We start from the raw sequence: 27,831 nt of genomic DNA on the forward strand, positions 1-27,831 counted from the left end.
TGAGTTCAAATCCAACCTCAGATATTGACTATCTATGTCACCCTGGGTAAGTCACTTAACCTCTACAGCCTTCAAAAACAACAGAAAAGAAAATGAGACCCAGTGACTTGCCAGTGATTCCTACATGTAGGAATCAACAGAAGCACGATTTGAACCCAGGTTCCCTGACTCCCAGGGCCAAAGGACTTTTTTTTTTCCATTGTACACTGCTGCATCATCAAATTACAGCTTGCAAATCATTCATGTGAAGTAGACTCTAGCCTCTTTTTAGTTACTCATGTGTTACTTTCATCCATGTGGCAATGAACGGATAAAATATTAATTCATTTGACTAGAAAAAGAGATAGAACATAAGGACTCCCTGAGCTGGAAGGGAGCTTGGAGGTCATCTAGCCCTTGTTTTAGAGACAAGACAGCTGAGGCCCAAAGTGATGGTCAGTTAGTGGCCTGACTCCCAAACTGGTGCTCTCTCCCTTACGCTGTGCACTTGGACTGCCTCCAAATGGAGGAGACGGGGTTTAGCTTCCTAGTAAAGTGCCCCAGCTGGGAAACAAGTTGGAGTTTGAGAGCTAAAATGTGAGAGTGGAGTGGGGCTGGCATTTACCTCGATCACTCAGGAACCAGATGAAACAAAATGAAACTGTTTTACCCTCAGGATGATCCGTGTTGGCGGCCTACACAGACTGAAGTCAGTGAATAATGGCCCACTTTGCTTTGTGCTGAGTAGACCTTTACTTTGTGTAGAAATGGAAGCTTCATAAAACAACCAAAATGAGGTTGGAGATAAAGCTAATGAACTACTTGATTTGCTATTTTCTTTTGGATTACAAACTCAGAAAAAGCACATATGAATTTGGTAAACTCCTCCCCCTCCCTGATTATAAAGTTCTTCCTATGTGGAAACCCCTCTGTCATACAACCGGTTAACTGTTTTGGGTTTTTGCCTGGGGCACTGAGAGGATAGGGGCAGCCAGGTGGCACAAGGGATAATGCACTGGGCCTAGAGTCAGAAAGGCCTGAGTTCAAATCTGGCCTCAGACTCTTACCAGCTGTGTGACCCTGGGTGAGTCATTTAACCCTGTTTGCCTCAGTTTCCTCATCTGTAAAATGAGATGAAGAAGAAATAGCAAACCACTCTAGTATCTTTGCCAACCAAACCCCAAATGGGGTCACGAAGGGTCAGAGGCGACTGAATAACAACTGAGAGGAGAAGTGACTGGCCCAGCATCACAAAGTTAGTCTGTGTCCCAACAGGCAGGACTTGAACCCAGGTCTTCCTGACTCTTAGGCCAGCCCTCTGACCATTAGGCCTTACTGCCTTTCATTGATAAACATCATCGGGATTGATAAAAGCGTGACGACCATGCCTTATAGCATTTTTGAAGAATAAAATAATTGTTTGAAAGGTATACTTTATCTTAACAGAGAGGGCTTGGTAGATGATCTCTCCTCTCATTCCAGAAAGGATCTGCCTCCTGCTTTCCCATGGGGAACCCAACACGGGAGGCCTTTGTGATGTTTGTGAATCCCCAGCTGCACATCACTACACATCATGGGTGCTTTCAGTATGGCACCTCTAGTCTGCTCCAGAGGCAGTCCTCAGTGCCTCCTTGTGATTTTGCAGAGAGGACCCTGGAGAAGCACCCTTATTGTGAAACAGGGATTTCTCCAGTCTTTTGGGTACTGCCTAATGCTATTTAGGTCTGAAAATGTCTGGGAAAGCCCAAAGGGTCCTTGGGGCCAGACCATAGCTAAGGTTCTAAATCTCCCTCTTAATCCCGCAAAGGTTCACATAGCAAACAGTGGAGCTGATAAATGCCCCTAAAACAAAAGAACATTTGCTCCAAGTGGCCCAGTGGAGGGGAGGAGAAGGGGAGAAGGTTGGCATACTGGTTCAATCCTGGTTTCCTTCCATTTCAAAGCAGACAATTTGTACTATGGTAACAACAACACTGTGAATCATACTTATATCCAGGCTCGTGTCCAGGCTTGTAAAACCAATGTGGCTGCTCCCATCCTGCATGGAAGCCCATGGAGCACTTAGAATTAAGGATATTATAAATCCCACTGATTCTTTTAGTAGGTCTCCCAGCAAACCTTTCTTCTTTAGGGTAACCCACTGGAAAGGTGAAAGGGAAAAAATGTGAACACACACTAAATATCACGTAGACAGGCATGTAAAACATATTTACAAGGTTCCCCAAATGCATTTCTTATTTTTAAAAACCCAGAAGCAATGACTATGCATTGTAGGGTTACATGAAGAAATACTGAAATCCCTACTTAGCATCATCCCTGCACAAAACCATGAATCCACTTAGGATCTTAAATAAACACGCTTCTAATTTGGTTTTATCAAGTGTGCAAACAAAACATTATTCAAAATGTTGTCTGTGTTATGTTTTTGAAAAGATGTGCTTTCTAGAGATCTATAAAAGTCAACCAGATGGTGGCTGCTGCAAACCCTCTTATGGGACCACTATCGAATGACAAATTAGCCCTTTACCAATATTGTTGAATCCATAAGACTCTCTCGCTTTAGCCTCTGTATACTGAGTTGTTGTCCATTTTCCATAACGATTGGGATCCAGTTCAATCAGGTCAAAAGGAGGTTCTCCACCAAGAATCCAATCACTGAGATATTTCCCTACCCCACCAGCATGGATGATCCCATATCTTAAAAAAAAAAAAGAGAGATAAAACATCCTAATACTAGAACATCTATTAGAATTTTTTTCAGTAAAGTCAGAAGTGATAAGAGACATTTAATGTATTTGCCAATATTTGCATCAGTGTGTAAGGGGGTCTTTAGAACATGGCATTTAAAAAAAATCTCCATATTGTCATAAATCTTTTCCTCTAAAAAATGAATTTCAGAGGATCCAGATTCAACTACCTGTCTGAGAGAGACCTAGTTTGCCTCCCCACTGTGAGGGGACAGCAGACTGTTCTGGATGTTCCTTTTTGAGGGGAAAAAAGTGAAGATCAAAGCAAGAAACAGAAAATAATGAAAGTTCAACAAGCAGACAATAACTGTGATCTCACTGGTCTTCTGGAGCCAAGCTTGATTATAATGAGTCATAGGAGGGAGTGCTAAAGATTTGTGTTGTAGCAAGTAAAAGGTAGAAATCTTTCCTCAGGCTGGTGCTTAGTTCACCCTCCCCTGTGGATGTCTTTAAGGCAACCTAACAAAGAACAAGTCGCTCCGTGAGAAGAATGATTTATGTGTTGTGGGCAGAAAGGAACACTGGTTTCAATTTTTTTTTCTACCGGCTTACCTGTTCGTGAGGAATGATAAAAGATAATGTTAGTAATAGTTGTCACCATAACATAATAATGCTTTAAGGCTTACAAAGCACTTTGTACATGTTATCTGATTTGATCCTCACAATAGTTTTATTAGGGAGCTACTGTTATGACCTCCATTATACAAATGAGGAAACAGAGGCTGAGAGAGGAGGGTGGGATAACTCTGTATCTATATACAAAACTGTTGTAAAATCAAGATAATGACTGACTATGGTAATTAAATATATATATATATATACATAGGTATAGACATATATGTTACACATTAAACATGTGACATTAACATGTCACATGTTTAAATGGAGTAGGAGATAAGATTATAGAGTATTGAGACTGGTTTTCCCTATGGTTTGTGGAATCAGTCTTCTCTAAGAATAGATGTGATCCTGTGCTTTTTAATGCAATTTACCATTCACGTCATTCAATGGTATCAAGTTAACTTCAAATGTGGGGAGATCACCCTGTCCCTGAAGGCCATACTTTAGGTCCAGAGAGTCTTCTGCTTGTAGATTTATAACTGGAAGGGATTATAGAAATCATTGAGTCCATTCCTCTTATTTTACAGATGAGGAAACTGAGGCCAGAGTAAATACTTGGCCAACTAGGAAGTAAATGGCAGAGATGAAATTTGAACATGGGTCCTCTGAGTCCAAAGCCTATGTCTTCTCCTCTACCTGTTAAGTGGTAAGTTTATTTGGAAGGACTAGGGGAGCCTCAGAGGAATAGGGAAGGTATATGCACAGTTTCCTTTGCTTGAGGCATGGACTCAAGCTGCCTCTCTCACTCAGCTCAGCATTGATATTTCTATCTTCCTTCTTTGAAAAATGGTATTAAAAATAAGAAAAATTCAAATGTAATAAACAGTGCCTCCAGAGTGGGGAGACATCTAGGTTGAAAGGACTAAGACCACAAAAGCTCATGGCATCTAGCTTATGCCCTGGAGCAATTTGTGAAAGTGATGCTAGATTTCTGGGTGGTCACAGAGTAAGGTTCTTCAGAATACTTTGGGGAGCAAGTCTGGCTTGTACCAGAAGCTCACAATTAATATGCAGATGAGCTCCTTTAAAAGCCTGGCCAGGCACAGCCCACTGCCAAACAAAACAGAGTCCTTAATCCTATCACCAGATCCTCCAGTTGTAGCTGGGAATTCCAACACCCCAGCAACTTAGAGATGGTGGAGACACCCTGGGATGCCCTGAGGCCACCACATGCTGCCGTTGCTGCTGATTCCACTGATGATACACATGGGTGATACATGGGGATGGAATGCAGTGAATCTGCCCCAGTGGGCTGTGTGTAATTGTGCCAGCATGGTGGTTGAATGTGGAAGGCATCTGGGAAAAGGGTGTAACAACCGTGGGATGGCATTACCTTTTTATTGTCGAGCAGTTGTTTCAATTGCATTGGACTCCTTATGACTCATTTGGGGTTTTCTTGGCAAAGATTCTGGAGTGGTTTGCCACTTCCTTCTCCAGCTCATTTTACAGATGAGGACAGTGGAGGAAGCAGGATTAAGCGACTTGTCCAGGATCACACAGCTAGTGTCTGAGGCTGGATTTGAACTCAGGGCTTCCTGGCTCCAGGCCAGGCGCTCCACCACCTACCTGCCTTCTGGGATACAGTTAGGGTGACCTTGTAGGTTGTTTTATCTTTGTAGTCCCAGTTCCAAGTGCAGTGCCTCACACATACTAGGCATTGAATAAATGTTTGTGGATTAGCAATCTGGAGAGAAAAGATTGTCCTTTTTTTGGGACAGACCTGCAATTTCCCTGGTATTGGGAACTCCAGATGAGGAAATTCCTTCCAACAGTACAGATCAGCAACTGCTCTGCAGCTTAGAGAGTTGGCTGGGGGCACTGAGAGATTGAGCTACTTGCCCAAAGGCACATGGCCAGCTTGTGTTACTGGTGGGACTTGTTCTGATCCTTAAAGACCAGATAAAACCTCGCTAACTAAGGTCACTTTCTTCTTCATTTCCTGGAAATGAGTGATAACGACTTCTCCTTTGTTTTATCTTTACTCTGGAGAAAGGAATTCTAGTAAGGTGAAGCGGTACCTTTACTGTAAAAGTAGTGGGCAGCTGGGTGGTACAATGGATGGAGAGCCAGGCCAGAAGTCAGGAAGACTCATCTTCCTGAGTTCAAATGAGAAAACCACTCCAGTGTCTTTGCCAAGAAAACCTCAAGTGAGGTCATAAAGAGTCAGACACAACTGAACAACCTTTACTTCCTCCTTGGTTTTATCACTAGGGAGGGCCCTATGTGGGAAGAAAAGCAGGTGGGGGAGGTGGAGGAAGTAGCTCTGCCAGATTGTGTGTGAAAAACACTGAAACTGATCCCTAGTCAGCCTAGAAATACACCTACCTGTACTTGCACCTGCAGCCACACCAAGGCAGTGGGACTATCCCTCCCTATCTCCTTCCTTACACTCCCAGGTAGTCTTTGTGTGACTTCCTTCCCTCTTCAAGACTTCTTTTATGGTTCTTGTCTTTTTGGAGGAGGGATGGTACATGGATTGATGGACAGTAAAAAGAACAAAGGAAAGAAGGAGAGGACCCAGTTACAAAAGGCTTGGTGGAGTTCCTCAGCTTCCAATCATATGCCCTAGGAATAACAAGGAAGTCAGGCGCTGAATTTGTAAAGCCAGAAATGTGGACACAGGCTCCATTAGCAGAAGGATTAAAATTGGGTACAATGAAATGGAAGAGAATCTGTAATCATGAACCATGATTTGGCAGTAAGGTAGGCCTGACATCAATATTCACAAAATTAATGGAGCAGATACTAAAAACAAAACATCAGGAGGATAATAGACCCATAAGGAGGAAACCACCATGGGGAATTTAACCAAACAAATCATGTTAGACAAACGGGAACTGTAAGATTGGTGGTAGAAAGAGAGCCTCAGATGGGCTACATGGGAGGTCATTAGAATCATAACTGTTATATCATTTCACGAAAATATGCTCATAGAATTAATTCCAATTGTCTTGTAGAAGGATACTGAGAGACAACAGAACCATGTAATGGAAATGGCGGATAACTAGAGCAAATGGAGTTCTTGAACTGTCTAGCCCCCCTGGTGAGTGCATTAAGCATTAAATATATACAAATAATTAAGCAGTTAGCTAGGCAGCTAGGTGGTGGAATACACAGAGTGCTAGGCTGGGGAGTCAAGAAGACTTGAATTCAAATCCAGCCTCAGATACTTATTAGCTATGTCACCCTGGGCAAGTCATTCAACTTTTCTTTTCCTCAGTTTCCTCATCTGTAAAATGAGGATGATAATACCACCCACCTTCCAAAGTTGTTGTGAAGATCAAATGAGATAACGTATGTTAAGCACTTGGAAAACCTTTAAATACTATGTAAATACTAGCTTATTATATTATATCATAATATACTTATATATGACATGTAAATATATTACAATATATAATATATTATTATTAAACAGTGTCACAGTTGTTATTCTCGAGCTGAATAATTTCCATTTCTACCAGTTCACTCACTGTTGTTGTTCAGACCTGTGATTTCATTGACATTGGGAACTTCTGGTGCAGAAATTTCCTCCACTGTTGCAGATAGGCAACTTGTTTTCGAGGGTTGCCTAGAGCATGAAAAGGTTAAATAACCTATCTGCAGTCACATAGCTAATATGTGTGAGAGGCAAGACTTGAACCTGCATCTACTTAACTCCAAGGCCAACTCTCTATCCATTATGTCATGCTACTGAAAAGATTAAAATTGATTCTGTGTCATTTTCTTATCGATCCTATTTACCAGTAATTGGTTTTGTCCTGTAACTGCTTAAGTCATGGTTCTTTGTCTCTGAACTTAATTCAGAGTTCAGCTAGCCCGTAATGGGTTAAGTTTAAAAATCCAGCTCTCCTGCCTCAAGGAATTTAACTGACCTTTGAGAATGTATTAGAAAGCAAGGTATTTTTATGCCACCAAGCTATCCTTCAAGGATATTTGGTTTGCTGTCCAAAAGTCTGAGCCACTGTCTCACACCCAAACTCAAACATGTTGCTAGCCCCCACTATCAAACTTCCAATAAATCGTGTTGTTCCCTACACCTCAGTTCTGTAACCATTCATGTCCTCAATCCCATGATTGCAGTCTTCTCACTCTAGGTCTTTGCCTTAATGGAGGCAAGCTATGAACCCATTATTGACAGGTAGCATGCCCCTGCTAATAAATATTACCTTGCTCAAGTTTACCTCAGTTACCCTTTTGTTAAAATTCAATCACAACACTATCATCTTACTTCAACAAGACTCTCTTAAAATACAACAAAAATAAGAGCTCACATATTTCATTCTTTTAGACTTTTAAAAACACTTTAATACATTATTTCATTTGATTCTCACAACATACTTGTAAGGCAGCTATAACTATTTTACAAATGGGCAAATTGAGGCTCAGAGAGATGGTGACTTGCCAAAACTCAGACACGTAAGTAAGTGATCAAAGTGGCATTTGAACTTGGGTCTTCTTGACTCTCCACTAAGACATACTCTCAACTCTTCTTGGCATCTTGGAGAGCATATATTCCTCTATCAAGAGAAGAAAAATCTCTGTCCCCTTTTCATGCCTTCTTGTCTGAGCTCATGTGACAGGTGTCATTTAAAATAACAATTAGGATAAATAAATGTACCAGAATTATTGAATTTTACTGAAATACTTACCCAAAACCGATGGCCACCCAGTAATTTTTAACACCCTGGTGTGGTCCCACCATGGGCAGAATGTCCGGAGAGTAGGTGATAGGACCAGAAACAATATTGATGATGTCAGCCTTTCTCAAGACTGGGATCATATCCATGGCAGCTTCCACATTTTCCATGATTCTGTCTAAATCAGACTCAAAAAGTTCCTTTCCAAAACCTGAAAACACATTTCACTGTTACTCAGCCACTGATCTGTTTTTAAATAATGCACATTCAATTTAGGAGACCACTTGTAGTAGAAGACAAACTGTCAATAAAATGCTTTCATGTTAATAGTTATCATCACTGAGAATAAGAAAAGGATTAGTTATGAAATTAAACCTTTTTAAATTCCATAATTTTTCTATGTATGATTTATTACCCACTTAGTCTACTTTCTGATTTTCCCAAATGATTTTACTTTAAAATGAGCAATCGTTTTCTTTGACACCAATTAGCTCTTAACCTATTCTACCTTCTGTGTGTGGGGTAAGTGGGCTGACAAAAGTTCTAAGCTAAATAAATAGCCAAAGGCTGGCTCATAACTAGGCTTGATCCAGGACAACAGACAATGAAATGTACTTCCCTTCTCTCTGTGAAGAACTGAGGGACTGTGGCTATAGAATAAACCATCAGGCAGTTGCTATGTGTCTTGATTTTACTTAACAGTTTTTCTTTGTTACAAGGGAAGATTCAGTGGGGGGGAGGGAGGGACATAAAGGGAAATTACTAGAATATAGAATAAAAAGTATTACTAAGACTTTGAAAAGATAGAAGCATAAATGTGACAGGAAATATTCTGTTATTGTTTAGTTGTTTCAGCCACATCCAATTTTTCATGACACCCTTTGGGGTTTTCTTGGCATAAATACTGGAGTGGTTTGCCATTTCCTTCTCTAGCTCATTTTACAGATGAGGAAACTGAGGCAAACAGGGTAAAGTGAACTTGTTCAGGGTCATAGAGCTAGGAAGTATCTAAGGTCAGATTTGAACTCAGGAAGAGGAGTCTTCCTGACTTTAGGTCCAGTGCTCTATACACTGCACTACCTAGCTGCCCGACAGGAAGTATGCATAATAATAAAAATTGCAAAACTGCAGAAGGGCAGGGGAGTCAAAATAGAATACCTGGGAAAAATCACTCCAAGATCTATGGTGATCACAATAATCATCTTCTTTCTATTTCTCCCTCACAAATCTTTTTTTTTTTAAATCTGTCATTTCATTACTGTATTCTCTGAGGTAGAAACTCCTCCCCTCAACACTTGCTCTGCAGTGTGCAGCCTGAAAGTTAGCCGGGGACACTCGGAGGTTAAGTCTCTTGCCCAAGGGCACATAATCAGTGTGTGTCCGAGGTGGGCTCTCTCTGGACTAGACCCCACTGCCTCTCATATTAGTTGACACCTATGCACATACACCATTCAAATACAGTCAGCGGTGGGGTATTTTTCCTTTCTGTGTCCCTGGTGTGCCATTGATAAAAAATAAAGTATAAATGAGAGAGTCTAAAAAGATTTTAAAAAAAAGAAAGGAGAGAGAATGGCATAGGAGAGTGAAACAGTAGCATTAGAGGACAGGGGCACTCTGGAGTCTTTGGCCTTCATTCTGCATAGAGAAGATGGCACCAAATGATGAGATTCATTTTCATCCTGATTGAGATACGAGTGGGCCAGGTGGCTTTGTTTAAGAGCAGGGAACTCTTTCAGAAATAACTGGAATTTGGAGGCAGAGAGAATCAAATTGGCACCTACATTTTCACTCTGATTTGATTGGGATCATTTGGCCAAGACAACCTATGGGTTAGGCCTTCGCCAGGGAAGCCCTCATATTCTGAGCTAAGTGATTCTGAGGTTTTACAAATATCTTTGGGACTAACTGTTGTTCATTTAGAGGTTTCTCATTTGTTTTCCTCCTGTAGTTAATAAAATTATTAAAATTTATACAAAGAAGAAAATAATTGTAATTAAATTAATAATAAAATTTGGGGTTTTTTGTTTGTTTGCTTGTTTTGTTTTGGGGTAGACTTGCAATTTCATTGGAATAGAGAACATGTTCTCTACCAAGGTAGATAAATACCTGCTCTACAACTTGTAGTCAGTTGCCTAGGGCGTCATGACTTACCCGGGGACACATAGCCAATGTCTATAGCCGGCAGTACTTGAACCCAGGTTTGTTTTATAACATTGTTACCTTTTGTTTACAAGTACGTATTTTCCAGGAGTGGAAAATTTACGATGCCCTGAGGGCCTCTCCCCTCTCCAGCCAGAGAAGGAACTTTTCCTAACTGCTTCTCTTTACAGTGACCTTTGGGAATTTTATTATTGAAATGAGAATTTAAAATAAATAAAATTTAAATTCTCATTTCAATAACAAAATCTAAATGGGAAACAATGAAAATAGAAAATCTGAATAGGAAAAATAAATAAAATAATGATCTGAATCAGAAATTTTAAAAAATCTGAATGGGAAAAAAAATCCTGCCCTTCCTCTTAGCTCTGAACCTCTCAAAAACGAAGTAGGTTATTTCAAAAACCTAACTAATCATTACTCCCTTTTTGTTTATCTCCCACCCACTCCCTCACTTTTCATGCTCCAAATAAAATAAAATCTGAGCCTACATTTCTCTGAATGGAATCAACTGACTCAGATATATTTATATATACTTTTCAAGTTTCATATGCATGGACACATACCTACATACAGATGTTAAGCTGAATGCCATAACCCCAGTTGCCTCTTCTACCATTATTATCTCTCTCTCTCTCTCTTTTTTTTTTTTTTTAGGCAATTGGGGTTAAGTGACTTGCCCAGGGTCACACAGCTAGTGTCAAGTGTTTGGTTTGAGGTCAGATTTGAAATCAGGTCCTCCTGACTTCAGGGCTGGTGCTCTATCCACTGCGCCACCTAGCTGCCCCTACCATTATTATCTCTTAAAATGAGTTGGTATTGGCTTTCAAACATGTAGGGTAGGGAGAGAGCGAATGGCATAAGGGTATGTGGGAAGGAGGGAGCAGAAAGAGGAAAGATAAGGCCAAGTAAGGCAAAAGGAAGGAGGGGTTGATAGGAAGAGTCCAATATCAGACAGGAGAGAGGGCAAGTGCACATTCTTTCTTACATCCCTCTTGGGTTCTTTTCAAAAGGGGCATTGGACCTCAGAATAGCATCTAACTCTCCTTGCTTCCCAGGTTTATGATTGCCAGTATTTGGGGAATTTTGTGACTTCAAAATCTCTGTGAATGGACGGACGTGTCAGTTAATGACTTGACCTGGTGGGACTCCGTTGGTCACCCAGGAATCTTGGACCTTCATTTTCTCCTGATTTTCATATGGACCAAATAAAAGCCCGTCTCGTTCCTGTCGCACATAGTACGATCCTTCCAGGTCTCGAAGAACTGCTAGTTCTTTTTTTAAAGCTTTCACTTCAGGTATGGTTGCTGTGACAAGATACTGATGATGAACCGGAATGAGAGGATGTTCTAGTCCAATCATTTTGCCAACTTCACGAGCCCAAAATCCTAAATGAATAATAATTGAGTATTTTAACATAAGCATAACAATATGGCGCTTATTCCATAAAGTGATTTGATTAAAAAGAAAAGTATTGGACAGAATTGCTTATGCATCTAGCAGAGTACAAAACACTTTCCCCTCTTTCATAATGGGAAGATGACCCTAAACGAAGGACAGACCACGGTTCTAATCTGCAATCCTCCCCTCCCCAATAAGAACTGGCTGTGTGACCCAGGGCAGATTACTTAACCTCTCTGATCCTCAACTTTATCTAGAAGTAGCATGGCATGGTGGATAGGGTGGTGGAATTGAAGTCAGGAAGAGCTGGGTTCGAATACCAGTTCTGTTACCTCATAGCTGCATGACCCTGGGCAAGTCACTCAGCTTCATTTTCCTTATGTATAAAATGAGAGGATTGGACTCAAGGGCCTTTAAGATTCCTTCCAATTCTAAATCTATGATGGTATAAAACATGGATGATGATGCCAATGTGACCTGCCCTCAATGTGAGGGTGAAGATCAGATGAGACGATGCATGGAAAGTAGTATGTACATGTTGGCCAGGATGAACTCTCTCTGCACTCTTCATTCAACAAGCTTTTATCTAGTGCCTACTGTCTGCATACTGCTATGTGCTCTTGGAGGAAGAATGAAATGTCACCTCCTGCATATACAAGGTATCCCCAAAGCCTTAATGTTCTGCTATCTCCATGGAAACTCCCATTTCATTTGGTATTTGGTAAGACCAGAATAAAAATAAATTTAAAATATGATCATGTTATTGATTAAGTCTTGGTTACTAAGGCCCTTTGTTTTAAGAATGCAAAGGATGTAGGATGGTGTTTCGGATGCCAAAACAGCAGAAAGGCTGCTTATGTCCTACTGTAATGATGAATCTCCAACCAACAGAGATTACTAGCTAGCATGGATGTGGGCTTTTTTCCTCATAATAATTTATGAAAGTTCATCAGATGACTAAAGAACCCCACTTACTGCTCTGAATTTTGTCTTTTTCACTGTTATTTGCCTCTTTTTTGTATCCCCAGCACTCAGCTCAATGTTTGGCACATAGTAGATGCTTAATAAATGTTTATTGATTGACTGATTTGCACCCCCCAGAGAAATCCAGTGAGATAGATAACACCAATATTATTGCCCCCATTTTATAGATGAGGAAACTGAGGTTCAAAGGGGTTAAATGATTGGCTCATGGACACATAACTAGTAAATGTCAGAGGCAGGATTTGAACTGAGCCCTTTCCTAATCTCAAGGTCAGCCCTCTTTCCATTATTCCATGTTGTTGATCTTTGTAAAATCCCTTTCAGGTCTCAATCCTAGGAGCCCTAGTCTCTTAGACTGTGGATCCCAAAATAAGACACAGTGCCTCTGTTTAAGAGGAAAATGGGAAGTTCAATGTGTGCCTATTACATGTCACAATCTAGTCTTGCTTGGGCATCCTAATACCATGGCTGTGGCTTTCTGTTCTTTTATTTCTGAATGACAGAGTTATATTAGTGACCCTTGGTCAGTTTCTGCAATAGTCATGAAATAATAGTTCTTTTGCAGTACCATAACAAATGTGGGCGAATGGAGCTTTGCCAACATGGCATAACTGGCTCCATTCCTCCCTAGGTCAACCACCATCCCCATGAATCATCTTACCATCTTCTAATGGTTTGGATTCTAGCCACACCCCTCTATAGGCTGCATGCCGCCTCCTCTACCGTGGAAGCTCACTCTATCCCTGGACTTCACACACTGGAAGTATGCTCCTCCCCTATAGCCGTTCCCTCTCATTAGCTGGTTCCTCCCAGAACCACCAACATATTCCACCCCAAACAAACAAACAAATCAGAGACAAGGTAATGTTGGTATGGAAAACACCAGTAACTGAGGGAAAAGGGAAAGACCTTGTACAGAAAGTGACATTTGAGCAAATTTTGAAGGAAACCAGAGATTCTAACAGATTTGAGAAAGGAACGCTTTGTGGGAATAGGAGACAGCCAAAACAACAACAACAACAAAAAAAAAACCACAGAGAAAGTAGATGGAGCAGGGAGGAGCAGAAAGTAGGCCAGTATGGCTAGGCCACAGAGCACATGAAGAGACTGGAAAGATGGGAAGGGGCCAGGTGACGAAGATCTTTAAATGCCAGAGGATTTTATGTTTTATTCTACAGGTAATAGGGAGCTACTGGAGTTTATTGAGAAAACAGAGACGACCTTGTCAGAACTACAATTAGGTCAGAATTATGGGTCAAGAAGGCCAATTAGAAGCCAACTGCAATAGTTCATGGAGGAAGTGCTGATGGACTAGACAAGAGTGGTGGCTGGGAGGATGAAAACGTTGTGATAAAAGAGGGAAGAAGAGGAAGTTCACAGCAAATGGCCTTGATGTTCTTAGTCAAGTATGAGTCAAGATCCCCAGCTGAGAGATGGGAGGGATACTTGAGGAGAGGAGAAAAATTTTGGAATAACTGGGTTAGAGAATCCATTAGGGAGGAATGAAAGGCTTGCTTTCCTGCAGTGAGGGCCCAGTTGAGATTAGATTATTAAAATCTATAATGGATCCCATCTGAGGCAGCTAGGTGGAGCAGTGGATAGAGCACTGGCCCTGGAGTCAGGAAGACCTGAGTTCAAATCCAGCCTCAGACATATAACACTTACTAGCCGTGTGACTCTGGGCAAGTCACTTAACCCCAAATGCCTCACCAAAAAAAATATAATAATAATGAGTATAATGGATTCCATCGATACAATTGTCTGTTTTCTCCCGATTCTTTTTAGCAGCACGTGAACAGAAGCAAAAGGGGCAGATGGTGGGAGTAATCCAAGGCTGGGGTTTCACAAGAGATTCAGAAGCAGAAGGCAGGATAGAGTTGCATTGATTGGCTAATGGGCAAAGACTGAGAAAGAGGAGAATGTAACTAGAGCCAGAAGGATGGCCTGGAAGGCGCAGAGCGATGGAGGGACTAGAGCTTATGGTGAGGATGATGAATAGTTTTAAGAGGAGTAAGGCATAGTGAGAGATGAAATTAGAGATTTTTTTTTGTTGTTCAGTTTTTTTCAGTCATGTTTGACTTTTTGTGTCCCCATTTGGGATTTTCTTGGCAAAGATATACTGGAGGGGTTTGCCATCTCCTTCTCCAGCTCATTTTACAGATGAGGAAACTGAGGCAAACAGGGTTAAGTGACTTGGCCAGGGTCACACAGCTAGTACACGTCTGAGGCTGGATTTGAACTCAGGAAGATGAGTCTTCTTGACTCCAGGCCTGGCATTCTATCCATTGTGCCACCTAGCTGCCCCCATATAGGAGATTATGATCAACGGAAGAATAGCAGCATTCTTGGAAGTGGCACTCTTGTGGATGAGGCATGATCATTCCTATGTGCAGCTGGGGTGGAATGATATAGGACTAGGAACTAGACCTACGATTTCATTGATGAACTCCCAGGTGAGGAAATCTACTGATGAAGGTTGGAGCCTTTTCTGCAAATTATAGACTTAGTGCTCTGAGCACTGAGAGGTTGTGATTTGCCTGGGATCACACAGGTAGTATGTATCAGAGGTGGCCCTTGTGACTTCAAGGCCAGTACTCTTTCTACTATGTTAAACTGCCTCTCAATAATGGAAGTTGAGGAAACTGAGGAAGCGACAGGCCAGTATATATAAGAATTAATCTGTAATATGTCAGTGGAAGAAAAATGTCTACACAATTGTCATGGATAGTAAATAATGGAGTGATAGAATGAAGAGAGGACTGGATTTAGAGGCAGTTATCGCCTTGGGCTAAAGGGGGCATGCATGAGTCAAGTAGTCAGAAAAAGCTGGTTTGAACTGGTTATTTCAGTGCATATTAGATAGAAAGGAAAGATGTTGATTATGCTCTAGAAAGAGAGAGAAAGAGGGGAGGGAAAGGAAATAGACAGAGACAGAGAGATAGAGACAGAGAAAGAGAGAGAAAAGAGAAGAGAAGAGAGGAGAGAGAGAAGAGATACAGGAAGAGAGAGAGAGAGAGAGAGAGAGAGAGATAACACTCCAATAAACAAAAGTCCTAAGAATTGTTGGCACCAAAGCTATTGGTGGAGATCTGCAAAAATGAGGTTAAAACAAAGGGTGAAGGTTAGCTGAAGAGCTCCCTGCTCCCGCTGGGCTTGTCATGAACTCAACAGTGGCTCCATTCTCATACCTTTGACCCAGAGTGTCAGCTAAAGTTGAGTAGTTCTTTTGGTTGAACACTGAGCTCCACATGAATAGAAGCCAAGCATGCCTCTGACTAAATAAGTTAAAAAAATACCTAAGAAAGTTTCACAAGGAGACAACAAGACTATTTGGAAGGGATCGTATGGAAAATATTCACCATTTATGATGTCCACCTTGTCATACAGCATGGCAGAATGGAATAAAACAGGAAAAGCCCCGGAGACCTAGGTTCAGGTCCTTGTTCTGACGCTATCTGTGTTTCCTCATCTCTCAAATGAGGATAATAATAAGAAGAATGAGGTGGTGCCTGTCTTCACAGGGTCATTGTGAGGAAAGTGCTTTGTCCGATGTATGATGGCATAGAAATGTAAGCTATTATTGTCATTACCACAAGGTGGACTCTATGCAAAGGGTTTACAGGAGATTGTGCTCAGTGGCTGCACCGGATGCAATGTGGCTGGTTGCAGCCTGAATGATCTGAGGTAGAACTTACCTGAGATCTCAGATCCACTGAAGTACTGAACTGATATTAATATAGCACTTTAAGATCTGCAAAGCCCTCTCCCTATATTATCCACAGTATCATAGAATCCCTAATTTCCTTCAAAACTCAGCTTAAACATGAAGCCTTTCCTGATTTCCCCAGTAGTTTGTACATTCTTTACTCCACACACCATGCATGAAACCAGTCTTACCCCTCTCCCTCCAACCTTTCTCTACCAAATCTTGCTCAGTAGATGCAATAGAAAACAATTTGTGGAGGAAGAGAGAACTAATAACTAAAGGGATCAGGAAGGATATAGTATCCAAGTCGAGTCTTAAAGCTAGGTATTCTTAGAGAAGTAAATGAAGCAGAGGTGCATTCCAAGTCTGTGGGACAGTCTGGGAGAATGACCAAGGGTATTATAGGGGCTAGAGGTCACCATGAGAATAAAGAATACATTTAGGAGGAATAAGGAAGGGAAAAGATGGAAGTATAGAAGGTAGCAAGAATAATCCCAGGATGTAGGATCATAGTTACAGGAGAGGATATCTATAATGTAGTAATCTCGACAGAGTTGAAGCAGAATGAAGATTTAGGCAATAGAAGTTGAGGTTCATGATCAGGGATGTCAAAGGGGACAACAATCAGAATATCAAAGTCTCCAAAATTATATCCAGGTGTTGAAGTTGAGAGGATTTTTATTCAAGTACCTTGAGAAAGGAGAAAGAATGACCAGAAATCTGATAGTTGACTGTGATAAGGAATTGAACTAGGTTAAACAGACAAATGTAGTAGCCCTCAAAGAAGAGAAGGTTGTTGAGTGAAGATGGCAAGAGAGCAAGAGAAGGAAAGGACATAGACATTTATTAAGCATATCCTATGTGTGCTGAGTGTTTTACAAATATGATCTCATTTGACTCTCACAACAACTCTGTGAAGTAAGTGTTATTGTGATCCCCATTTTATAGATAAAGAAACTGAGACAGACAGATGTTAAGTGATTTGTCCAGCGTCACACAGCTATTAAGTAACATCTTAAACTATAACAGTTTGGTAAAGCTATTGACATCTCAGAACTTACTTTTGCTTTTTTTTCTATTCCTGTCTTTTATCATCTTTGCCCATTTGCTAGATATAAAGTGAAACCTCAGGGTTGTTTTGATTTGAATTTCTCTCATTATTCAGGATTTAAAGCATTCTTTCATATAGTTAGTAATAGTTTTCAATTCTTTTGAGAACTTTTTGTTCAGATCCTTTAATTATGGGGAATGATTTTTGGTCCTTTATATTTCTATTAATTATCTAGCTTGATATCTTGGATATTAAATCTTTATCAATGTATTCTATCCAAAGACTTTTTTCTTCCATTAGCCAACTTCCCTTCTTATCCTGAATACATTGATTTTGTTTTTGCAAAAGCTTTTTGATTTCAGGTAATCAAAATTATCTATTTCATCTTTTGTAACTGCCTGTATTCTTTGTTCAGGGAAGAATTTACCATCTGTTCATAGCTGTGAAAAGTATATAATTTACCTTCTCTTCAAATTTTTTATAGTGTAATTTCTAATATTCAGGTCACCTATCCATTTTAAATTTACTGTAGACTATGGTTTGAAATGTTAATGTAAGCCAAATTTCTTCCAGACTGCTATCCAGTTTTCCCAGCAGTTCTTATCACATATGGAGCTATTTCTTAGGTAATTTATGTTTGGGGGTTTCTTGAATGCTGGGTTATTGAGTTTAATTATTTCTGAACCTTTCTTCTGTAATCTGTTTCACTGATCTACTATTCTAATTTTTAACCAGTACCAAATGGTTTTGTTGATTGCTGCTTTATAATAGATTGGAAGGCTAGACATCTTCCCCTCCTTTTTTTCCTACATTTTTTTTTCAATATTTCCCTCGATAACATAGATCTTTAGGCAATTAATTTTGCTATTATTTAATCTAGGTCTGTAAGTATCCCTTTGGTAGTCTTATTTATATAGCATTAAATCTGTAAATTAACTTTGATAGTGTTATCATTTTTATTTTATTGGCATGGCCCAGCCATGAGCACTGAATAGTCTCCAGCTATTTAAGTTGCTATTTATTTCTTTAAGGATATTTTTTGTAATTAAATCTATGTAAGTATGGAGTGTCCTTTTGTAGATTAATTTCTAAATATTTTCTGGATTTTTGTAGTTATTTTGAATGGGACTTCTCTTACCATCACTGTCTTCTATATTTTGTTATTATTACATGGAAATTTTATTGAATCTGTGGGTTTATTTTTTAGCCTGCAATTTCAGCAAAGCTATTAATTGTCTAAATCTTTGCCAATTCCCTTGGATTTCTAAGTAAAACATCATGGTATCAGCAAATAAGGATAGTTTTGTGTCCACTTTGCTGATCTCTTCCTACTCTGTCTTTCACTTTCAGTCTGCCCCGTCTTATTATGATTTATCCCATAGCTAGATTAAAAAAAATGAGTATGCTTATGTGTATCGTTATTTGAGGGATAGACGTTGGGAACAAAAAATGAAGTCTACAATAAGAGCAGTAGATGCATCTATTCCCATGTCCCCTGGCCTTTTCTTTATTTATTATATCTTTTGCCACATATGGAGTTACCTTGCCACAGTAACCCTGTTACACATATAGTGCTTATATGTTGTATAAGTTTTCTCATTTGAAGAGACTTCATCAAGATAATGGCTCTGAAAGAGTATGCCACTGTCCACTATTATGCTGCAAGTTTTGGCAGGTATGGCAAGAACTTTGGGATATTATGCTATATAAATTATATATATATATATATATAAACATATACAATAATATATATGGATTATAAATATAGATATAATATAAATTTACTTAACCAGCATATAAAGTAGGTTAAATATGTTAGCCATGAAATAAACAAAATTTACCTATTACATACATATATCAACATCTAATGTGTCAGACCTTAAAATTGTTAAGAAATGAACTCTTATTAAAGGGAAATTGGGCATGCTCGAGCCTCTCATAGTGTTGCTAACTTAAATGTTCAGTGTACCGTGATTCTTCACAGCACAGAATATTGTAACATGAGCAAAATTTGATTGAGAACTTCAGGTCTTAAGTCCTTCTCAGCTCTAATATTTTATCAATCAGTAAGGTATTTAATATAAGTCCCTAGGTCTTTGGGACTTTGTTACCCAATGACATATAACATGAATATATCAAATATTGATTTCACAATGCCATAAGTGAAAAGAGGATTCAAAGGACACTCTTAGCTATTTAAAAAAAAATAGGAATGTTTTCTCCAACCTTGACCTAAGTGTAGAGATTTAAAACAACTCCCAAGATCTCCAGAGGGTATTTAGAACCTAAAATGTCTGAAGGAAAATCTTTCTGAAGAGTTTTTAATATCTATTCATTAAATCACATTGACTTCACTGCTGATCATTATGGAAGCTTTGACCTGCTCTGTTGCTAACTTAGGCATCCTGCCCCCCTTCAGCCACTCCACTCCATATTAAAGTTCACCATATTAATGCTTACCATATTAATGTTCAACTTAGTCCAGCTTCCCATTGACTTAGCCCTTGAGCTCAAGTGAATTACTAGCCTCCCCAGTAGTAGGAATTACAGACATGTACCACCATGCCAAGCATGGAACTTACATTCTAATGGTGAAGATAACACATAGATATATAAAGTATATATCACAAACATGCAAAGCAAATGCAAGCTAAAAAAGCATTATTATGTGCTTCTTGTAATTTTTACTTAGTTATATTTCATTATCGTGTTACAATGTAATTTATACACATAGTTTGCTGGGAAAATAATTATACCGATATGATAAACTAGAAAGAGCTCTAGATATGGTTTTAAAGACTTGGGTTCAAATCCCATTTCTGATACTTAGTCCCTCACGTTCCTCTGGACTCCAGTTTCCTCATCTGTAAAAGAAGAGGGTTAAACTTAATGATCTCTGTTGTCCCTTCCAACTTTATATCCTGTGATTCTAAAACAGCCTGTATACGTATTCTCACGAGACATTGTTGTCTCACAAGATAGCTTTTATAGCTATGTCAAGACAATTATTTTCTCAACTACCAAGTTGAAAATTTTCTAACATAATACCAGATCAGTTCTAATGTCTGGAGAAGAGATTATGGAGCGTGTCTAAGCACATTCTAAAAGAGAAAGACTAAGACTACCATTGAACTGAAATTTGAACTAGTAAGAAAGGATAGGGCTAGAAAATAGAAATCACCAACTGCACTAATAAAAAACAGAAAGAAAATAAAAAGTAGAGCTATTGAATTTAGAATCAGAGGTGTCACATTCTTGGCCCATAGACTGCTGGAGTTAAATTAACATGTAATTGAAAAATGTTTAACAGTATAAAGATACAATACAACATAAATAATTCCAATTTGTGATTTTCTAAGTCAATATGCCTCTGGAAGGGATTCGTTTCTATCTGAGTTTGACACCATTGGGTTAGGTGATAGGATTTAGTCAAAGGACAAAGAGGAAGTAGCAGGCGTCCGAATGGAAGAAGAGAAATGATAAAGCAAAAAATATTGTGGTCTTACACTTTAAATCAGCAATACCACTACTAGGCATATACTTCCGAAGAGATAAAAGAAAGAAGAAAAGGACTCATGTGTACAACTATATTGATAGTAGCTTTTTTTATAGCAGTCAGAAACTGGAATCTAAGAGAGTGCCCACCTGTTGGGAAACGGCTAAAAAAATATGATGATCATGCACCGTGAGGCAGGAGCTACGGCGGTTAGGGGCGGAGGGAGTCCTGGAGTCATAGTCGAGGTTGTGTGTTAGGACGGACTGGGCAAGAAGGTCCGCGTGAAGCGCAGCACTGACAACTCAGTAGGAGACCTGAAGAAAGTGATTGCGGCTCATACAGGCACCAGCTGGAAACATGATTGTTCTAAAGCAATGGTACACAATCTTCAAGGACCACGTGACTCTGAGGGACTATGAGATCCACGATGGAATAAACCTAGAGCTTTATTACCAATAGGGGTAGCAACACCCCATCCCCCAAATCAGCACCTCTCTTCCCTTTTCAAAAGTCTAATAACTGCAATGCTGGTGAAAAAAATATGATGATATGTGAATGTAATGAAATGTTAATGTAAAATAAGACATGATGAAATACAGAGTTACAGAGGAAACTGGGAAGACCTCTGCAAACCGATGAAGAGTAAAGTGAGTAGAACCAGAACAATTTCTAAAATGACATCCTTAAAAAAAAGACAACTTTGAAAGACTTAAGAACCCTGATCAATGCAATGACAAGCCATTATTTTAGAGAACCAAAGATGAAGTATGTTAATCACTTTCTGCATGAGAAGTGAAGGACTTTAATGCAAAATGAGACATACATTTTTTGACATGGGGGCATTAGTTATGGTGGATGATACATATTTGGTAAGAGTGTTTGTTTTTGTTCAGTTGCTGGGTGGAGGGGGAGAGAAAACAAATGCTTCCCAAAAAATTCTTTTGTTTTTTTAAATGAGAGAAGAATAACAAGGCAACAAAGAGAAAAGAGCATGGAAGAACATGCCAACATCTTAGGCTTGGATGATTAAATATACAGCGGTTTCCCATACTAGCAATGAAAAATGTTCTTTTAGGAATGTTTCTTCACGTTTCACAACATGTGATCAAATATAAGCAACTAGCAGAACACAGCCTCCTTTAGGAGATGAACTATTCTATATTTGTCTTTGCAGTCTCACAACTCAGCACAGTGCCTTGAGCGTACTAAGTGCTTATTAATTGCCTATCAAATTGAATTGAACCAAATTCAATGTAAAACTACATACTTTAAAGGAGTGGTTTCAAAACATGTACCAATATTGAATGATGCTTACCTGTGGCATTCACAATTCTATTAGCACGAATAGATCCCTGTGGGGTTTCAATGTCCCATGCCCCATCTGATCTGGGTTTTAGATTAGTCACTGGAGCAGGAAATTTTAGTAGAGCACCATACTTCCAGGCCCCAGCAGCCAGCGCCATAGTGAGAGAATAAGGATCTATGTGACCATCTCCAGGATTATAAAGTCCAGCTAAAACCTAAATGGATTACAAGATGAATTCAACCAAATGCAGAGTTTTTCTGCTAGGGATATTTCATCTCCACATATGAATAAAATCAGATTTTTGAAACCTAATGCACCACTTAGTATGGTATAGACTTTAAAATTTTTTAAAATATCATTTTATTTTTTCCCTAATCACATGTAAAGGCAATTTTTAACATTGTTTTTTTTTAAACTTGAGTTCCAAATTTTCTCTCTCCCTCCCTCCCTCCCCCCTTCCTGAGGCAGTAAGCAGTTTGATATATGTTATACATATTCAATCATGCAAAACATATTATCATATTAGCCATACTGTGAAAGAAGACACAGACCTAAAGGGAAAAAAAAACTACAAAAAATTACAGAAAGTGACAAATAGCATGCTTCAGTCTGCATTCAGACTCCATCACTTCTTTCTCTGAAGGTAGATAGCATTTTTCATCATGAGTCATGGTATAGACTATTCCCAGGGTGCTTTTCTCTTATGTAATTGAGGCACATGCAACATGTAAATAAAAATTTCAGCAAAGAGGCCTTTTCAAAGGCTTTCCCGTGGTTTTCATTTTCTTAGTAAATAATAATCTTTATCTAGCTGTTTAATGTTTTTCATAAACTGGAAAGTTAGCAAGGTACAGAAAAATGTACACTTTGACAAAACATTACTTCAAAGCTAAAGCAGTACTGAGAACTAAATTATATTTTGAATTCATTCAACAAATATTTATTGAGTATCTTCTATATACAAAGCACTCTTGATTTAAATAGGGATTCATATTATTAAACACTTCCAAATGTCCTGTTTACATTTGAGAAGGCTTCCATTTGCAATGGATTGTTTACTTATCTATTTGATTTGATGTTCTGCCCATTGACTGTTGAATATGCTGCATACATATTCACAGTGCCTACTGAGGAATAGAACACATAGTATATTTAAATAACTTAATGATAAATATGTGTGTATACACACATACATATATACATACATACATACATGCACACATACATATAATTCTTAGGGAATCGCTCTGAGTTTGAACAAAAGTACTCAGATAGTCAAATGGACTTGGGGTTTCATCAATTTGAAGTCAAATTGATTGCTTTCCCCACAGTCAGTCAGTCAATAAGCATTTATTGTTTACAATGTGCCACACACTGTGCTAGGAATGTTCCTTCTTACTATGTACATGTATGGCAACTCATCCACGTTTGACTATCCTCTTCCAACTTTTGTCCATGTCCTATCATAAGTTCCCCACAAAGAGAGGCTCAGGAGGGAGGGAATTTGTCTACTATGTGCCAGGCACTATGCTAAGCCCTTTACAAATATTATCTTATTTGATACTCACAACAACCCTGAAAGGCAGGCACTATTATGAACCGCCTTTTACAGCTGATAAAACTGAGGCAAACAGAAGGTCATATAGCTGGAGTCTGAGGCTGAATTTGAGCTCAGGTCTTCCTAACTGTGTCACCTAGCTGCCTCAAAGGGTCCACCCAATTTGTTGGTGACTTCCTTATTTATTCCTAACATGGAGAAGATACTAGTACAGCACTCTGTGGATTCTGTGTGTACTTGTGGGAGAGCATATCATAGACATCTGGAGTATATGTTTTGTACCAATTATTCTAACTATATTACATTAGTAAATATCCCTTTTCTAAGAACTAATTAATATCAATCAATAATCATGGCAGGAAGTACACAAGTGGGGATTTATGAGCTCTAGTATTAAAACAAAATAACCCCCAACACCTCAAAGCTACCTTTAGGATCTAAAAGAATGTAATTCCCATGCTATGGGAACCTGACTCCTCAGTGAGAGTTGGGATAACCAACTCAGGACATTCACTACATAGTGTTCTCTCTCTCTTTCTCTCTAAATACATACATACATACATATATACATACATATATATATATATGTATATGTGTGTGTGTGTGTGTCTGGAAGAACAAAGTTTACAAATACTTAAAACAGAAATTTAATAAATATATATATGGATATATCCAATCTGTCTACACATACATGCATACATACACTAAAGGACAAGCTCTATCGATTGTCCATCTAACCTCATTTCATACAGACATTCTTCAACCCACTGGGTTTTTCCTTTGGGGATGAATAGTTAGGTTCTCTTCCAGGAGTCTATAATATTTTAGGGCTTAATGAAACCAAGTCAATGTCATCCACAAATAGGTTGCATCTTGAGGACCTCAAAATCCACAAGAAATTCATCTTAAACATGTAATTTTATGATGGATTTCCTCCACAACAGTAGCAAATACCTTAAGTGAGCATATGTATGTCCATGCTTTGTGCTTTGCTGATATTTATGTATAACCAGGGGTTGCTCCACATGAAGGTCATGAAGCCAGAGGCATAGAGGAGTGTGGAAGCTAAGAGAAACTAATAGGATTCAGCTCAGAGACAAATGCAACACCACAATCATCTGGGGAATTCAGAGCAGAGTCTCAATGCCCTGCAGGCAGATACCTGTCCCTCCACTTTCCACAGTAATGACTCTAGGACTCTGGTGAGTCTCCCTTGATCTTGATCCCAAGACCAAGATTACAATGATTCAATGTAATCCAATATGTCCTCCAATTGGGGAATGGCTGGATATGTGATTATGATGGAATATTATTGTACTATAGGAAATGAGGAGCAGGATGATCTCAGAAAAACCTGGAAAGACACATGAGTTTATGCAAAGTGAACTGTATTGTGTACAAAGTAGCAGCAATATTGTAGGATGATCAGCTGTATTCACAGTTATTATTATTATTATTATTATTGACTTTGCTATTCTCAGCAATACAATGATACAAGACAACTCTGAAGGACTTATGATGAAAAACGCTATCTATCCTCAGACAAAGAACTGATGGCATCTGAATACAGATTGAAGCATACTTTTTTTTTACTTTTTTTATTTTTCTCGAGGGTTTTTTTGTCTGTTTTCTTTCACAACATGACTATCACGGAACTGTTTTGCATGACTACACACATATAACCTATATCGAATTGCTTGCCTTCTCAGTGGAAGGGGGCAGAAGAAAGGAGAGAATCTGGAACTCAAAGTGAATGTTAAAAATTGTTTTTACATGTAGCTGGAGAAAAATAAAATATTAAATAATTGTTTTTGGTTTTGGCAGACTTTTTCTATTTTCTTTGTTTTTTCTTTCTTTGATTCTCATCCTTAAATGTCCAAAGGACAGATTTGCTTCCTTGGATCTCTTTCTAAGCTTTCTTTACATTGATTTTTGCCTTCCATTGTTTCTCTTTGTATTATGAAGCAATGCTGCTCAAACCTTCCATCATCCCTTTCCAAAAGATTTTACAAATTAGTTTACAGTCTAAACTCTAAAGCATTGTTTTCCTTGGTTGCCACATATCTCTTCTTGGCAAATAGGTCAATAAACTTTTACTGACAAAAGAATTGTTGAAGTGTTTTTGGTCTCTATGTTATGCCAATTGATTTGTACAGGTTAACTTTCTTTGTAAACTTTGTCTGTTCTTCCAGCCATATCCTATCTTTCATGATTAACAATTTCACAAATAGGTCAGGATAAAATTGTTTTAGTGATAAACTACACTTTTTCCCACTTTTATTATTTCTTTTATTTTTATACTAATTTTTATCTTCGCTCTATCAAGTTGGTAGTCTGACTTTACACAGACAGCTGATTAAAGAGTAATTCCCAAATCAGCATTTAATTATTTCCATCTTTTTGATGTTATTTAGTGCTTGCCATGTCCACAGGATAGACCAGGGGCTGGGGCAAGGAGGGGGGTGGAAGAGGAGGAGGTAACAAATTCAATTTGACACCTCTGCCTCTTAGAATCTTTAGCTTTCCTCAAGACTCAGTTCAAATGGTACCTTCTGCAGGAGTCCTTTCCCACTACTGTTCCACTCTCCACCAGGCACAGGAGCCTTCCTTTCTAAGATTGCCTGCTATCTATGCTGTATCTTTTCTATGCATATTATTTATGTTTTGTCTCCCTCCTAAAAATGTAAGCTATGTCAGAGCAGAAACTGGTTTTTGCTTTGCTTTGTGCCTCTAGACTGGAGCAAAGACATAATGTCTGGCACAGAGAAGGTGCTTGATACATGCTTTTTGATTGGTTAATTCATTGACATGTTGAGTTTAAGGTACCAGGTAGACAATTATGTGGAGATGTCCATAGGTAACGGGCTGAAAATGAAGGTCTGGAGCTTGGGAAGGGGGTCTGGATTTGAGTTATAGGTTTAGAACCATTTCCACAGTGGTGATAGTTGAAAGTATGAGAATGAATGATATTGCCAAAGAGAGGAGAGAGAGAAAGAAAAAAAGAGGGTCCAAGGACAGAATTGTAGGGATTTCTTCATTAAGGGGCAGGAGGAGCATGGGGGTAGGGAATAATATTATAGGCACAGTATTTCTTGTTCAACCTGATTCTCTGTCTTAGTAATTTTTTTTTTGTCTAAACACTACAGCATATATCTCTTTGCAAGTTTGATACAAGGTCTCTCAAGGAAGTTTAGAAATAGCTTGAATCATATTTGAGTATTGTGGGTAATTAGAATAAGTTTCTTATTCTGTTCCTCTTTTATTTAATAAACTATAAATACTACATATCAACATTATATATAATATGTAAAACTATAAATTAATTACCATAAATACTATATATTGATATTATGTATATGCATACTATATACATGATCCTCACACTATCTAGTCAGGGTTTTTTTTAATTAAAAATTTTTTTTACTATTCTTTTTTTATTAAACATTTATTAATTTATTTTTAGTTTTCAACATTCACTTGCACAAGATTTTGAGTTCCAAATTTTCTCCCCATTTCACCCCTCCCCACCCCAACATGGTGTGCATTCTGAATACCCCTTCCCCTAATCTGCCCTCCTTTCTATCACCCCCACTTCTCTTATCCCCTTCCCCTTCTATTTTCCTGTAGGGCAGGATAGATTTCTATACCCCTTTGCCTGTATATCTTATTTCACAGTTGCATATGAAAACAATTTTTAACATTTGTTTTTAAAACTTTGGGTCCCAAATTTTCTCCCTTCCTCCCTCCCCACCCACCCTCATTGAGGAGGCAAGCAACTCGATACATGTTATCATGTGTAGTCATACAAAACACTTCCATAGTAGTCATGTTGTGAAAAACTAACTATATTTCCCTTCATCCTATCCCACCCCCCATTTATTCTATTCTCTCTTTTAACCCTGTCCCTCCTCAGAAGTGTTTGCTTCTGATTACCTCGTCCCCAAATCTGCTCTCCCTTCTATCATCCCCCCATTCTCTTATCCTCTCTCCCTCTATTTTCCTATAGAGTAAGATAGATTTCCACACCCAATTGAGTGTGTATGTTATTTCCTCCTTAAGGCAATTCCAATGAGAAAAAGATTCACTCTAATAAGATCCTCACACTATCTAGTCAGGATTTTTTTCTTCTTCTACAATTCTCAAAGAAAGTTTAACTATAAAGGAACTTAGACCTACTTTTCCTCC

The 27,831-nt window shown here is 38.8% G+C and overlaps 1 protein-coding gene and 1 pseudogene across 1 annotated transcript in view; one reads left to right on the plus strand and one right to left on the minus strand.

Moving 5' to 3' along the window:
• DMGDH (dimethylglycine dehydrogenase) overlaps window positions 1–27,831 on the minus strand; it is a 102,567-nt gene that overhangs the window by 55,918 nt on the left and 18,818 nt on the right. Inside the window, exons 5-9 of the mRNA XM_027863615.1 lie at window positions 22,098–22,302; window positions 11,284–11,532; window positions 8,000–8,198; window positions 2,507–2,676; window positions 1,966–2,119 (exon numbers count right to left, since the gene is read on the minus strand). Coding sequence (XP_027719416.1) covers window positions 1,966–2,119; window positions 2,507–2,676; window positions 8,000–8,198; window positions 11,284–11,532; window positions 22,098–22,302 — 977 coding nt within the window. The remainder of the gene's footprint in view (window positions 1–1,965; window positions 2,120–2,506; window positions 2,677–7,999; window positions 8,199–11,283; window positions 11,533–22,097; window positions 22,303–27,831) is intronic.
• LOC114044059 lies at window positions 20,965–21,241 on the plus strand (annotated as a pseudogene).

Source organism: Vombatus ursinus, unplaced genomic scaffold (assembly GCF_900497805.2).
Source record: "Vombatus ursinus unplaced genomic scaffold, bare-nosed wombat genome assembly UNPS02014772.1, whole genome shotgun sequence".
Classification (NCBI taxonomy): Eukaryota; Metazoa; Chordata; class Mammalia; order Diprotodontia; family Vombatidae; genus Vombatus; species Vombatus ursinus.